The sequence below is a fragment of the Macaca thibetana genome, chromosome 1 (genome assembly GCF_024542745.1).
Source record: "Macaca thibetana thibetana isolate TM-01 chromosome 1, ASM2454274v1, whole genome shotgun sequence".
In the NCBI taxonomy this organism is placed as follows: domain Eukaryota; kingdom Metazoa; phylum Chordata; class Mammalia; order Primates; family Cercopithecidae; genus Macaca; species Macaca thibetana.
In genome coordinates, this window is record NC_065578.1 from 200,766,807 (window position 1) to 200,782,395 (window position 15,589).

The window sequence follows — 15,589 nt, forward strand, 5'->3', positions numbered from 1 at the left end:
ATATACTCTTAATGTTTTTATTTTGTGCTTCATTTTGAAAACAGCACAGTATTACAGTATTTGCCATATAATTTTGAGAATTATCAGAATATTTTCCTTTAAAACTGTTTCATTGTAGGCTGTTTGGGTTGAGTTGTGTTCCCCAAAATATCTGTTTAAGTCCTAACCCCTAGTACCCATGAATGTGACCGCATTTGGAAATAAGATCTTTGCAGATGTAATCAAGTTAAGATGAGGTCATCATACTGAATTACAGTGGGCCCTAATTCGTTGCCTGGTGTCCTTATAAGATGAGGGAAACTTAGACACACATGTATTCGGGGAGAAAGAGATGTGAGGATGGAGGCCAAGATTGGAAGGATGCATCTACCAGCCAAGGAGTGCCAAGGGATGGCTGGCAACCACCAGAAGCCAGAGAGAGGTAAGGAGGGATCCTTCCCTAGAGCCTTCAGAGAGAGCTTGACCCTACCAGCACTTTGAATTTGAACGCCTGGCCTCCAGACTGTGAGACAGTAAACTTCTGTTGTTTTAAGCTTCCCAGTTTGTGGTTCTTTGTGATGACAGCCCTAAGAAGCTAAAATATAGGCTTTGCTCATCAAAATACGACTCATGGAGAAATTTAGGATGACAAAGCAAGATGGAGTGAAGAAGATATCCTTGATAAAGGAAGTAACATTTCTTTTCTTTTTTTTTTTTTCTTTGAGACAGTCTTGCACTGTTGCCCAGGCTGGAGTGCAGTGGTGCGACCTCAGCACACCGCACCCTCCACCTCCTGGGTTCAAGCGATTCTCCTGCCTCAGCCTCCCAAGTAGCTGGGACTACGGGTGCCCGCCACCACACCCAGCTAATTTTTTTTGTATATTTAGTAGAGACAGGGTTTCACTATGTTGGTCAGGCTGGCCTCCAAACTCCTGACCTCATGATCCGCCCTCCTCAGCCTCCCAAAGTGCTGGGATTACAGGCGTGAGCCACCGCGCCCGGCTGTAAATAGCATTTTCTTTTTTTTTTTTTTTTTTTTTTTTTTTTTTTGAGACGGAGTCTCGCTCTGTCGCCCAGGCTGGAGTGTAGTGGCCGGATCTCAGCTCACTGCAAGCTCTGCCTCCCGGGTTTACGCCATTCTCCTGCCTCAGCCTCCCGAGTAGCTGGGACTACAGGCGCCTGCCACCTCGCCCGGCTAATTTTTTGTATTTTTTAGTAGAGACGGGGTTTCACTGTGTTAGCCAGGATGGTCTCGATCTCGTGATCCGCCCATCTCGGCCTCCCAAAGTGCTGGGATTACAGGCGTGAGCCACCGCGCCCGGCTGTAAATAGCATTTCAAAGTCACCTGGTTCCAATAAAGTATGAAATAACTTGCTGTTAGGGAAATCACCCCAATTGCCCTTTACCTTAATTTCATGAAAGAACAGGTAAACATGTCAGCAAAGGAATCCTGTAACACCAAAACAAAGGACATTTCTTCAAGTTGAATAAATATATGATTATACATGTTTGTCATTTTCTTTTTCTCATTCACTGAAAGCTGGTGAACATTTCAAGTACCAAAGTTTGGGAAACATTGCACCAGTGCTTATCAAACTAATGTGCACACGAGACCCCTGGTGTGTTAAAATGTAGATCCTGACTTAGAGGGTGAGGGAGATCTGCATCTGACCAGCTTCCGGGCCATGCAGGTGCTGTTGGTCCAGGGAGACATGTAATGACTCCATGCTCGAAAACTCTGAAAACACGATTTTTTGAAAAAACAAAATATTATTCTTTCTCATGGTCATTTAAACTGTAAAGTATTCCAGCCCATGCCCATGATTTACTGCTGATGCGCTGATGACTGTAACATCTATATTTCTCGTCGCATCCTTCACTCAAACTACAGGTCTTATTTTCAGCTACCTAACTACACCTCGGTGGCCTCCTGGCATCTGAACACAATACGTCCCAAACCCAACAAACTACTCACGCCTATACCCGTCTTCTATTTTTCCTGTGTTTGCCTAGAAGATAAAGTTAGAGTCCATTTTTAATTCTTCCCCATCCTTACCTCCTGGATCTATTTGGTTTCAGAGTCTTTTGAGCTGACTTCTTAACATGGTTTAAGTTACTGTTTACCCTGAAAGATGCAAAGGAAAGTTAAATTAGGGCCAGTTTACATGATTAAAAGGTAAGAAAATTGGGTTTCATTCCAAAGTTCTTCGTCACAGTGACTTGAGCAGCTGTGCTGACTGTCTTGCAGCTTGCCATTCAGCATCCGCACCACTGCCCCTGTGGCAGCTTCCACAGCACCTGGAACCTGGGTTCATGAGGATATGAGAGCCTCCTGGGCCAGGATGGGAGTAGTCTTCCGCTTTAGAAGAACTATATATCTATATATAATATAGATACATTATATATATATATGTATTTTAAATAGTTTATATATAAATCATTTACAATTATATATAATTATTTTATATATATATAAATAAAAATTGTTATATCAGTGGAAAATAGCAAAGAGCTGGCCTGCTAAGTAACTGGCTTCCTCACATCAGCTTCCTCAGTGCATGTGATCCCAACGAATGGGTCAGGAAAACCAAAGACCCAATCACGAACCTGGAGCAATTGTTGGGGAGCCTGTGCTGCAAATGTTAAATTTACAAGGGTCAGGATTCCTCTGTGACGACAACGTTTAATTCAGGCTTAGGTGAACCGCGGCTCCCACAGGCACACTGCAGAGTCCCATGATTAACTTTTGCTGCCTGTTCCACCTCCTTTACTTCTTATTCTTCTCCTCCACATGTCATGTGTTCCTCTGCTGCCCAAACCTTCCACCTCTCCTAACCAGCATTTCATCAAGGTTTCCACTGTTCAATTCCTCCCTGACCATTGTACCAAAACTTTTTGTCCTTTAAAGTACGTGTCATCTTATATTCTGTCCTCTCCCGGCTCCTCGTTGCTGTTATCTGATGACCCTGGGGATAGTCCTTACTCAACAAGGTCATCTGTCATATGGTCTTGTTCTTTTGCTCCAACTCCTGACGGATCCTGGGTCACTGCAGTGTCCTTGCAGAGGTCAGTCAACAACTCAGCTCCACAGTTCCTTGACTTGATCTCTAGTCAGGATGAAGTTACATCTCTTCTACCACCTCTTCAGGTACTCCCTTCCCTGGCTGCTCCCTGGACTTTGTCACCTATCCCATTCTGACCACTCCAACTCCATCCATTCTTCACTTTCAGAGCTGCAGGCTGCTGGTCCATCTCCTCCCTTTCTTCTTCTTTTTTTTTTATTTATGTTTGTTTGTTTGTTTTGAGACGGAGTCTCACTCTGTTGCCCAGTCTGGAGTGCAGTGGCACTATCTCAGCTCACTGAAACCTCCACCTCCTAGGTTCAAGTGATTCTTGTGCCTCAGCCTCCTGAGTCGCTGGGATTACAAGTGTGTGCCACCACACCTGGCTAATTTTTGTATTTTTAGTAGAGTCGGGTTTCACCATGTTGGCCAGGCTGGTCTCGATCTCCTAACCTCAAGTGATCTGCCCACCTTGGCCTCCCAAAGTGCTGGGATTACAGGCATGATCCACCATGCCTGGCCCCTTTCTTCTTTTCAGGCAATGAGCTGCTCTCTCTTCAGATAAGACACCCATGGCATTTCCTTCCACCTCGTCCTTTTTCTTTCAGCTACACACACTTTGCACAGCTCCAGCCCTGGCCACCCAGCCGTCTGCCTTGCCTGCTGTGCAGACAGAGCTCCTTTTAGATTGAGATCATTGCAGATGTATGGTCTCTGCTTCCAGCTGGGTACTCAGTAATACTTAGCAATCATTTTTCTTATCCTGGTCACCTCTGTCTTTCTCCACATCAGCTATTTTAAACCTTCACGCATCTCCTCGAGCCCATTCTCTCACTTCTAGTAGATGACCACCAGTAGATGTAAGGAAAAGATGCCATGTCTGCAAACTTGCTTACCTCATCCTTAACCCTTTCTATGTCGTCTCAGAAGAAGGTCTCTCTTGTTTAAAACTAACCCCAGCCTTCTACTTTGGACCCCATCTCTAAAGCTTCAGGTCCCCACTTCACCCATCATGTCTGTTCCCCTCCTTTCTCTTTCCACTGGTAGCTTCCTGGCTTTGCGCCTTCCTCCTTTAACAACCTCTGTCTCTCCTTTCCCTCACAGCTAAACTGCTTATAAGAGCTGTCAGTACTTTTTGTCAACAGTGTCTGTCTTCCTTCATTCTTCAACTGACTGTAATTAGGATTTTGCCCCCACCTGAAGCGATGTTGGTTTCACCAGGGATGCTGATGATCAGTCAGTGGACACTTGGCAGCCTTTTTCTCACTTAGCTTCTCTTTTCACATTCAGCCCTTATGAGAACTGCTTCCCCAAATCTCCACTGTGTTGACTTACAGGTATTTTCAACTTAATCTCTGAATTTGCAATTTACTGTTTTGCCTTAAAGCCTATTCATCCTCAGAACCTTCAGCATCTCTTATCTCAGTTTTCATAATCACAGACCCTAAGCCTTTAATTCCTAAAGAAGGAAACCTTGTTTAAATGACTCCATTCTACCCAAATTCTAATGCTATACCACGGCACTTAGCCTCTTCTGCCAGGAAGTAAGACACATGAAGTGCATCATACGGTGAGAGGCCATACATTCGTGCTTCCTTTCTGACCTTTGGAAATCTCGAAAGCAAGACCATTGCTTGGGGAAAAAACTAGGAAGGCAGAGGTCATCTTGTCTGCTGAATATAGCTTAATTTTCTTGAACACTCAAGGTCATCCTTGACTATCAACTGCTGCACAAAATGTGCTGTGCTATTATGGTCACTTTCTAGCTCATGCCCTGCTGTCCCCATCTGCCTTTGTGCCTGTAGTTCACAGTCCTACTTCAGTATATACCTTTGATCTGCTGCAGTTTGGGGCATTAGGTAATAGTGCTGTTTGAAGTGAATGTGAAACAAGTCAGTCAATTCCAAATGAGGTGTCTCCTGTAGAGTTAATCTTTTTTGGCTTTATGTTTGCTATTTCAGTGGGTAGGAGGCCATTTTTTCCTAGTCTTTATTTTGTCTGTGTTCCTGAATGGCTGACATTTGCCCAAGATTGAATTCTAATTATTTGATACCTTTCCTGTCATCTCATTTGACATTTCATGTGGAAAGTTAAAAGTACATTAGTAGGATGTATCTGTTTTAGATTTTCTGCTTTGGGGTGTGGTCTTTCCCTTCAAGCTTAATTCATTCTGTAGGAAACCCTCATCAGGTGAATGTAATTATCATAAACTGAACGAGAAAAATTTATCGTGAGTTTGAGCCCTCAAGTTAACGTTCACTATAATAAACACCAAATCTAATTTAGGTGGACACAATTATTTAACCAATTCACATTTAGTTATCTTATATAACCTACATAGGCATTTTCCCTTCATTAATTACTCTGTAATATGGCTATTCACCTGTTCCTGTTAAGCCTTTCTGTAGTTGTTAAGCACTATACACTTAACATATAAAACATACACTTGGTATGCTATATATATGTCATCCACTGTTAAGCAAGGAAAAAGAAAGAGAAAACCACAGATTAAAAATGCAAAATAAACCCATAAAACTAGTACAGATTCTGCCATATTTTGATATGGAGTCATGATGAGTGAGATCATCATTGCTGCAAACCAGCAAATGTTGAACACTCTGAGAGAACATAATGCCATACATTCCTGCCAGAATGATTTCTGTGAGATCCAGGTAATTCAGCACTAACTGAAACTCCTCCTGGAGTTGGATTCTCATCATCTACCAAGGAATAATTCATCGTCCATATAGTATTATCTATGTTATCTAAATACATGTATCACCACACAGAAAAAGAATTAATAGACAGCTCAGCTGCTTTTCTGCTACTCCTTCCTTCTGGTATTGTTTCCTTCTTGAATCCTTTGCTAATTCTTCCAGTTTGGGGACTGTGCATAGTAAACTTACAGAGTCATTGTCTGAAAATATAATATTTTTTTTTTCAGTTAAGCTTTCTATTTTGAGATCATTGTAGATTCATATAGTTGTAAGAAAAAATACGGAGTTCTCATGCACCCTTTTCCTAGTTTTCTCCAATGGGAAAAACTTACAAAATTATTGCAGAATATCACAACTAGGATATTGACGTTGACACAGATCCGGGACACTTCCATCACCACAAAGATCTCTCCTGTTGCCCTTTTATAGGCACAGACTTCCTTCCTATCACCACATTTCCCTTAGCCTTTGGCAACCACGAATCTATTCTCCATTTCTATAGTTTTGTCATTTTAAGAATGTTATATAAATGGAATCTTGCACTTGCAATTTTTTGGGATTGACTTTTTCACTCAGTATAATTCTCTGGAGATACATCCAGGTTATTGCATGTGTTGACAATTTAATCCTTGTTATTGCTGAGTAGCATTCCTTGTTATGAGTGTACCAAAGATTGTCTAACAATTTACCTGTTAAAGAACATCTGGGTTGTTTCCAGTTTGGGGCTATACCAATACAACTGCCATAAACATTCATATACAGGGTTTTATATGACACAAAGTCTTCATTTCTCCGAGATGAATGTCTAGGAGTGCAGTTGCTGAATCATATGGTACTTAAATGTTTAGTTTTATAAGAAACTGCCAACCATCCAGTTAACATTTTACTTAGCGTTAAAATCTCAGGCTATAATGGTGGGTTTGTCTGTCCTTTTAATTCTGTTAGTTTTTGCTTGACATATTTTACAGCCGTTTGGCATATACATGTTCAAGATACCTATATCTTATTGGTGGCTTTACCCTTATGTATTAATAGTTATGTAATGGCCCTTTCTGTCTCTGGTTATTTTCTTTGTTCTGAAGTCTATATGATATTAATACAGCCAGCCCTGTTTTTCTTTGATTAATGTTTGCATGATATATCCTTTTCCATTCTTTCAGCAGTCCATATCATTATAACTGAAGTGAGTTTCTTGTAGATGGTGTATGATTAGGTCATGCTTTTTAAGTCAGTCTTCCAATCTTTGTCATTTAATTGGTGTATTTATTCCTTTTACATTTAATATAATTATTGATATTGTATGACTCAGGTTTGCCATTTTATTTCTCAGTTTTCTTTTCCAGCCTGCCTTGACTGGCCGTTTTTAAAGAATTCTGTTTGATTTACCAAGAGTGTTTTTGAATGTATCTCTGCTCATGGCTGTTTCAGTGGTCACTCTGTCTTACTTTATATATATATAACTTATCATAGTTATATATATATATCATAGTTCACTACTTTCATCTTTTTATCCTGTCTTGTTTTAATTGTCTTAAGTATTTCCTTTACATATTTTAGAATCATATAGATAATACTATTTTTCTTAAACAGTTAAACATAATGAAGAAGACTCAAGATAAGAAGGAAAGCCTTATTGTATTTGCCCATATTTTTGCTTTCCGTGTTCTTTCTTCCACTCTGATGTTCCAAGATTCCTTCTTTTATCATTTTCTTCCTGTTCAGAGAAATTCCTTTAGCTGTTCTTTTGCAGGCAGATTTCTTGGTGATAAATTCTGTTAATTTTTTTTTTTAAATCAGAGAATGTCTTCATTTACCCTTTATTCCAGAAAAATAGTTTCACAGGACATAGGGTTCTGGGTTGAAAGCTTTTCTTTCTTTGAGCACTTGAAAAATACAATCACTCTCTTATGGCCTCCCTGGCTTCAGATGACAAATCTGCTGTTATTTGAATTGTATTTCTCTTGTAGATACAGTATCGTTTTTCTCTGGCTACCTTTAAGACTTTTTATTTCTCTTCAGTTTTCAGAAATTTAGTTATGATCTTGTCACAGACTTGTTTGGGTTTATCCTGTTTGGGTTCATTCATCATTTCAAATCTGTAGATTGATATCTCTCACCAAATTTAAGTTTTCAGTGCTATTTCTTGGAGTGCTTTTTTCAGTCACTTGCTCTTTGTCCTCTCCTTCCAGGACTCCAGTGACATGAATGTTAGATCTTTTTTATTGTCACCAGGCCTTTGAGGCTCTGTTTATTTATTTCAGCCTTTTATTCTTTGTTGTTCAGATTGGATACTTTATCATTTTGTCATCTAGTTCACTGATTCTTTCCTGTCACTTCCATTCTGCTGTCAAGCCGATCAACTGAGCTTTTATTTTGGTAGTTTTATTTTTCTGTTTTAAAATTTCTGGTTGGTTCTTCTGTGTATCTTCTAGTTCTTTGCTGAGACTTTCTAGTTCTTTGCTGATGATTTCTAATTTTTTCATTTATTTCAAGCATGTTTGTGTTACTTGTTGGAACATTTTTATGATGGCTGCTTTAAAATCTTTGTCAGATAATTCTAACATTTGTCATCTTGATATAGGAATATGTCTGTTACCTTTTTTCTTTCAGTTTGAGGTCTTCCTGGTTCTTGGTATGATGAGTTTTCAACTGAAACCTGGATATTTTTCTATTTTGTTATAGGACTTTAGATCTTTATTTAAGTCTTTTAATTGTCTTCCTGTCTTGGACACTACCTGATCACTGCCATCATGTCTGGATTCTGGAATCTAGAAGTTCAGATTCCCCACTTGCTTCCATTGACACATGAGAGGAATTCATCTTGTTACTGCTGGGTAAGGATTAGAATGTTCTCATCCCCCTTTCCCTGGTGACCTCCACTGACACTGTGGCAGGGACACAGAAGAGCTCATTACCCAGCCAGCAGAGATGAAAGCCCTAGCTCCCTACTTGATCTTCTCTGACACCATCTTTATGGGAATATTGATACGCTTGGGTGTAGCCTTGCAAGGGTGGAAGTTTAGGCTCCCCATTCGGCCTTCGTTGGCATGGGTACAGGTTGGACCGTAGTTTTTGCTGTGGTACTTGGCTAGAATAGAGTCATTATTGTGGCAGAGTTTTCCTCTCTCTTGCTTGGCTGCCCCTTTTTTGGTCCCATGGCTACAGAGAGCAGGCTTTCGCTAGGACTTTTTTTTGTCTGCATCCATTGGCATTTCTGGGTTGCCAGCTTGTTCTGCTCCAAGCCTAGGATATAAGAGGCAAAAAGAACCCAGGAAACTTCCTTCCAAATCATTCCTTGGACCCTGAAATCCCTGGTACACTGAAATCTCTGGTACACTGGCCTTCTATTGCTCCACCCTTTCAGAGTCTTTTTTTTTTTTTTTTTTTTTTTTTTTTTGAGACGGAGTTTCACTCTTGCTGCCCAGGCTGGAGTGCAGTGGCGCAATCTTGCTTCACTGCAACCTCTGCCTCCCAGGTTCAAGCGATTCTCCTGCCTCAGCCTCCTGAGTAGCTGGGATTACAGGTGCTCTCCACCATGCCCGACTAATTTTTTTAAATTTTTAAAAGATTGTTAGTAGAGACAGGGTTTCATCGTGTTGGCCAGGCTGATCTTGAACTCCTGACCTCAGGTGATCCGCCTGTCTCAGCCTCCCAAAGTGTAGGGATTACAGGCATGAGCCACTGCGCCTGGCCTTAGAGTCTTTTCTATTTCTTTTCTAGGGTGGTTTTTGTTTTGTTTTGTTTTGTTTTGAACGGAGTTTTGTTCTGTCTTCCAGGCTGGAGTGCAGTGGCACAATCTCGGCCCATTGCAATCCACCTCCCAGGTTCCAGCGATTCTCCTGCCTCAGCCTTCTGAGTAGCTGGGATTACAGGCACCCATCACCACGCCTGCCTCATTTTTGTACTTTTAGTAGAGACAGGGTTTTGCTGTTGGCCAGGCTGGTCTCGAACTCCTGACTCAGGTGATCCACCTGCCTCGGTCTCTCAAAGTGCTGGGATTACAGGCATGAGCCATCACGCCCATCTTTTTCTAGGGTTTTTAGTTGTTCTTAGTGAGAAAAATAGGAAAATGTTTTTCTACTCCATTGTCCTGGAAGTGGAAGACCACCTAGGCTTTAAGGGTAATTTTTTTGCACATCAAATGCAACAGTGTTGCCCCTCTTCTCAGCTGTGTGAGGATAGTACCCCGTTGTTTTTGGACCTTTGGAATCAAGATACCTAGTCTCTTTATGAGCCTTTTTTCCTTTCTTTCTTATTGCTTTTACAGTCTTCGTGTTTATTCTGCAGTTTCACAATTACATATTTATGTGTAGGTTTATCCTTATTTATTCTTCTCATGGTTCAGAGTTATTTTTTATTTGAACAATCCTTTAATTTTAATTCTATAAAATTCTCAGCCATTATTTCTTTAAATGTAGTCTCTCGGTATACCCTCATTCTCTTATTTTTTTAATTTTAAAATTCCTGTTAGACTCATGTTAGATATTTTCCTTCAATCCTCCATGTCTCTTGAGTTCTTTTATATGTTCTGTCCTCAGCTCTTGGTACAGCCTACTGAAATCTCCAGGTTTTATTCTGATTCACTAATTCTCTCCTCCGTTTTGTCCATTTTACTCTTTTTTTTTTTTTTTTTTTTTTTTGAGACGGAGTCTTGCTCTCTCGCCCAGGCTGGAGTGCAGTGGCCGGATCTCAGCTCACTGCAAGCTCAGCCTCCTGGGTTTACGCCATTCTCCTGCCTCAACCTCCCAAGTAGCTGGGACCACAGGCGCCCGCCACCTCGCCCAGCTAGTTTTTTTTTTTTTTTTTTTTGTATATTTTAGTAGAGACGGGGTTTCACCGTGTTAGCCAGGATGGTCTCAATCTCCTGACCTCGTGATCCGCCCGTCTCGGCCTCCCAAAGTGCTGGGATTACAGGCTTGAGCCACCGCGCCTGGCCCCATTTTACTCTTTAACCTATCCATTGAATAATTAGTTTACAGACAGAGTGCTCTGTCACCCAAGCTGGGGTGTAGTGGTGTGATCCTAACTCGTTGCAGCCTTGAACCCCTGCACTCAGGTGTGTACCCTCCTCAGCCTCGCAAGTAGCTGGGACTACAGGTGTGTGCTACCACACCCAGCTAAGTTTTTTATTTTTATTTTTTTTAGGAACAGAATTTCATATGTTGCCCAGGGTGACCTTGAACTCCTGGGCTCAAGTAGTCCTCCCTCCTTAACCTTCCAAAGTGCTGGTATTACAGTTGTGAGCCAACGCGCTTAGCCTGGAATTTTTTAATGCCAACAAAATTCTAATAACGTTATTTTTAGTTTGATTGCCTGTAACCGTGTGAATATTATGAGAGGTTGAATAGGCTTCATCTCTCAGTGGTGATTAACATAGTTCTTAAGAAACAGGTGACAGAGCTAGGCCTAGCTCAGTAAAGGAACACACTCTTGGAGCTTAATTGAGGAGGAAGTGCTTGGTCTGATCTGGAAAAGAGTGTGGAGGTGACACTTTCAAAGGTACAAACAGGGGAGCCAGGAATACAGAGCAGAGCCTTTGAGACCACAGAAGGAGTCAGGCAGCAGTGGAGATTAGCAGTGGTGGGTCAGGAGCAAGGGTAGGGAGTGGACTTAGCAGCTGAGTGAAATGGGGAGGGAGTTGGTGTTCTGGTGCTCCCGAGCTCCTCAGCTCCTAAGCTATGCAGAACTACGTACGGTTCTTTGATAACACAAAAAACAAAGTGAATTAATATGGGTAATATGAAGTTTACCTATACTACATCGTGCTAATTAACAATTTCTATTTGGAAATCCTTTACTTCCATTTTATAAAAAATAATATCCCAAATTGAATGTATTACTATGTGTAAAGAAGAAATTATTCAGTTTGTCATTGAATCAGACAAATTTCACACTTGAAGTGCTGATCTAAACATGGCTTATGCTGCTAACAAATTACAGATGAGGGAAAAGAAGCAAGACCACATAAATCTGCAAGTGCAGACAAAACTTATTTTTTTCCTCCTTTTCCCTTTTCCCCTGCTTTTTAAAAAGAAGAAAGAAGTAGACTCTTCAAAGTCTACCAGGCTTACTGTTTTGTACAGAAAACACTTGAAATTTCTAAACTAAGTTTGCTGCCAACTGAATATGCATATTTCTTTGAATGGTGGCTAGCAGAGGGACAAGTTTTATTCATTCCAACAGTAGTTTTCAAACTTTCAGCTTGCAAAGTAATTATTCAGAGAGCACAGTTTGGAAAACCACTGACTTAACATGTCAGCCAAATATCTAAAATCCTTAAATGTCAGAAGGTAAGTCAACACGTATATTGTCATTTCACAAGATACTCAGTTACCTCTTTTTCCTGTTATATTAACAACTAAGATACTAAATTTTATGATCATGATCTAAGAAGAAATTCACAGCACCATTTTGAAGTTATTTTCACAGTCTCTTTTTATCTTTCAGATTTTTTGTTTAAGTTCTTGGTTATTGGAAATGCAGGAACTGGCAAATCTTGCTTACTTCATCAGTTTATTGAAAAAAAATGTAAGTGTCATCAAATGGTCATTCTCCCATGCATGTCTTCTGAGAGCCCTCTCTTGCTCAGATTTGTTTACAGTAAAACTTAAACTTTTTTCAGAGGAAAAAAGTAATAGTTCGAAAGTACGTTGAAGGGTTATGTTATTAAACTTTGGGTGATGTGATTTTTTATTAAGTTAGCATTTCAGTTTAACAATGGTTCAATATATGATTACTTACACTGTACATTTTCCAAATGCTGAGAGATCTTATAGTGATATTGAAGATAGCAAAGGGGTTCTCTGGCAGGAATCCCATTTCCTGACAGAGCGGCCAGAGAAACTCTAGGCATACATTTTGGATAAAATAACAACATTTGGTCCTCATAGTGGGCTTGTATTGTAGTTAAGGCAGTTAAGGCAGTTGCTGTCATCAATTCTGTTTTATAGGCCAGGAACAGACCTCTTGACCACACAGCCCATCTTTTACCATCAACCTTCGCTGTTTTGGTAAGGGAGGTTGAATTTTTTATTTCAAACCATGTGAGACCTTGGAAAGCTGTAGAAGACTGTAGGTTTGAAAGGCCCTTAAAATTTAAAAAAAAAAAAATGCTTTTATAATAATGGAAAGAATTGTGGAGAAAGACCTGTCTAGTTGGTGGCAGGTGGGTGAAGGCTCAAAAACAGAATGTCTTTTTAAATTAAGTGTATCTTAAGAAAGTATACGTGAGACACTGTAGGTGGTGGGTAAAAAGGAGAAAGAGCCAGTATGGGGTGGCTTGGCGGAAAGCTTTGAAGAATAATAAAATGCTAGAAATTTACTCTGCTACTTCCATTTTCATCAACCAAGAGCTTGTTGGAGCCTGTTTGTTTAGTGACATGGACCCAGTGTGTCTTAGTCACAGAACTGGTCCTTACTGAATTTAGCAAGTGTTCATTCACTGGATAGTTTATTTACAAGTTGCCAAGACTTTGCATGGTATAGTCTTAGAAAAGAATACCCAGAGGGTACTGGGCCAAGTACTCAGCTTATGTAATCATTCTCTCCTCCTCAGAGAACTCCCCTGCATGGTCCTCCCCACAACTCCTCACAACAGTGATGAATGGAAGGTCTCTCTTTGTAACCAGGATGCCCGTGGCCTTTAGCTGTTGTTTTTTGAAGGATTTTACTGGTAGTTTACTATCTGCATTTTTCCTGGTAGTTTACTCCTAATGGAATTTCCGTACTAGTTCTATACTGTCTGGGCATGAAACAGACTAGCATAGTCACTGTAACCATTTATGCACCCTCTGCCCTGTGAATAATAAATCCAGTTGCCAAGTGGCATCCCTGATCCCTGGAAAAATTAAATTTTGTTCTGCAATTACAAAATACAGACTAGCCAATGGACTGTATAGCCATGATATTCAATTTTAGCTTATCTGTTCATCATCACCGAAATGTTCTTTCATAGGCAGTGTATTCCCGCTGGGTTTAGCAAAATACTTATTTTGCCTCTCTCCTGCCCATTCAAATAGTACTAATTTCTCCAACAAATTCATCCCAAATCATTTCCATAGAACACTACAATTAATAAAAGCTCAAACACCTGTAGATCGCATAGGGTTTTGTTTTGGGCTTTGTTGGAGGGTGTTTTGGGCTTTGTTGGAGGGTGTTTATTCTTTGGTTCAATTTTTTTCCTCCTTTTCCCTTTTCCCCTGCTTTTCCTTCCATTCACTGTTATTTCTTTAGAATATTTAACCATTCAAATACAGTAGTTGAAACTGTCTCCACCTCATTACTTACTGAGTTCCAGACCTGTCACTGGGCGTTACGCCCTTCAGAATGGTACCTGGTACGTCAGCAGTCGCCATCTGTGAGCATCTTCACAGCGCACAATTGCATGTGGTTCGGGTATGGCAGGGCTACCTTCAGGCATAGGTTTTTAAATGTATGATTTGTTTAGGGGTTTTGAGAAAAATCTTTATGTCTGTTGGAGAATAGGGGCTATGTGTATTATCTTTTAAACTAAATGCATCTTCTCAGTGGAATGTTGGAGAAATGAATGGCTAACGTCCATTCCCCATTGGTGTAACTCTTGGTTTTAGTGTCACTTGTTTAAATTTATAAGCCTGTTAATGTTCTAAAATTAAATATGCTGTTCTTGTTTTTCTTTTTTAGTCAAAGATGACTCAAATCATACAATAGGAGTGGAATTTGGTTCAAAGATAATAAATGTTGGTGGTAAATATGTAAAGTTACAAATATGGGATACAGCAGGACAAGAACGATTCAGGTAGCTTTTCTCTAACTTAATAAAAATATTTGAAAATTTGATTTGAAATACTTGATGATATTCTCTCAATATGTAAGGTCTCATCCCCTCCCCAACACACCCCTTCCTTGTCCTAATCTCAGAAACTTCATTTTTGGAAACTTTGCTTGACAAGACAGCTAAAATTCAGGTTAGCTCTGTGCAGCATGGATTACTAAAGAATACAGGAGGATTTCCAGGCAACCGCATTATCATTCGGAGGCTGACCCGTTCTCAGGAGGATGTGACACTGTGTATTGTACAGTATGTTTCTAGATTCACATCAAAGCACAAGCTTGTTTTTCTGTGTTCCTTTTTTAAAGAAGAACTTTTTAAAACCTCTTGTGAGGGTTTGTTTTGTTTTACATTAACTAGAGCATGTTCTGATGTTTGATACACACTCCACAAAATATTCTCTCCACACTTTTATTACAATAGGGTCATAATTGAGGCTCAGAATGACTTCAGTCACTGCAAATGAGGTTACATGTTTAGTATTCTGTAACTACTAAAGTAAGAAAATAGATGAATATTTTAGTTGTGTTTTTTGCACAGATGCACAGTCAGAGCAGATAGTTTTATAATTCAGTGAAATCCACCCCATTTGTAAACGTTTCACTTAAAGTTGAGTATATATCTTATATTAAATAATTGAAGTTTGGCCGGGCACAGTGGCTCATGCCTGTAATCCCAGCACTTTGGGAGGCCGAGGTAGACTTCCTCACCTGAGGTCAGGAGTTCAAGACCAGCCTGGCCAACATGGTATAACCCCTTCTCTACTAAAAATAAAAATAATTAGCTGGACGTGGCGGCGGGTGCCTGTAATCCCAGCTACTCTGGAGGCTGAGGCAGGAAAATCGCTTGAACCTGGGAAGTGGAGGTTGCAGTGAGCTGAAATCATGCCATTGTAGTCCAGCCTGGGCAACAAGAACAAAACTCTGTCTCAAAAATTAATTAAGTAATTGAAGTTCAATAATTGCTTCAAAAATACCATAACCACCTTTAATCACCATCATTTTTCTGGAAGCATTGATTA

General features: G+C 40.2%; 2 protein-coding genes across 4 annotated transcripts in view; both read left to right on the top strand.

The window, feature by feature from the left end:
• RAB4A (RAB4A, member RAS oncogene family) overlaps positions 1-15,589 on the top strand; it is a 683,172-nt gene that overhangs the window by 652,380 nt on the left and 15,203 nt on the right. The window contains exons 3-4 of one of the 3 annotated variants that reach the window (XM_050769444.1): positions 12,207-12,287; positions 14,421-14,535. The exons of 1 other annotated variant lie outside the window; for it this stretch is intronic. In XM_050769444.1, the coding sequence (XP_050625401.1) occupies positions 12,207-12,287; positions 14,421-14,535 (196 nt within the window). Of the gene's footprint in view, positions 1-12,206; positions 12,288-14,420; positions 14,536-15,589 lie in introns of those variants that run through there. One more of the 3 variants, XM_050769433.1, reaches the window with a different exon arrangement.
• The window catches only part of GALNT2 (polypeptide N-acetylgalactosaminyltransferase 2), a 1,373,297-nt gene that overhangs the window by 366,344 nt on the left and 991,364 nt on the right, over positions 1-15,589 (top strand). The gene's annotated exons all lie outside the window — the stretch shown is intronic.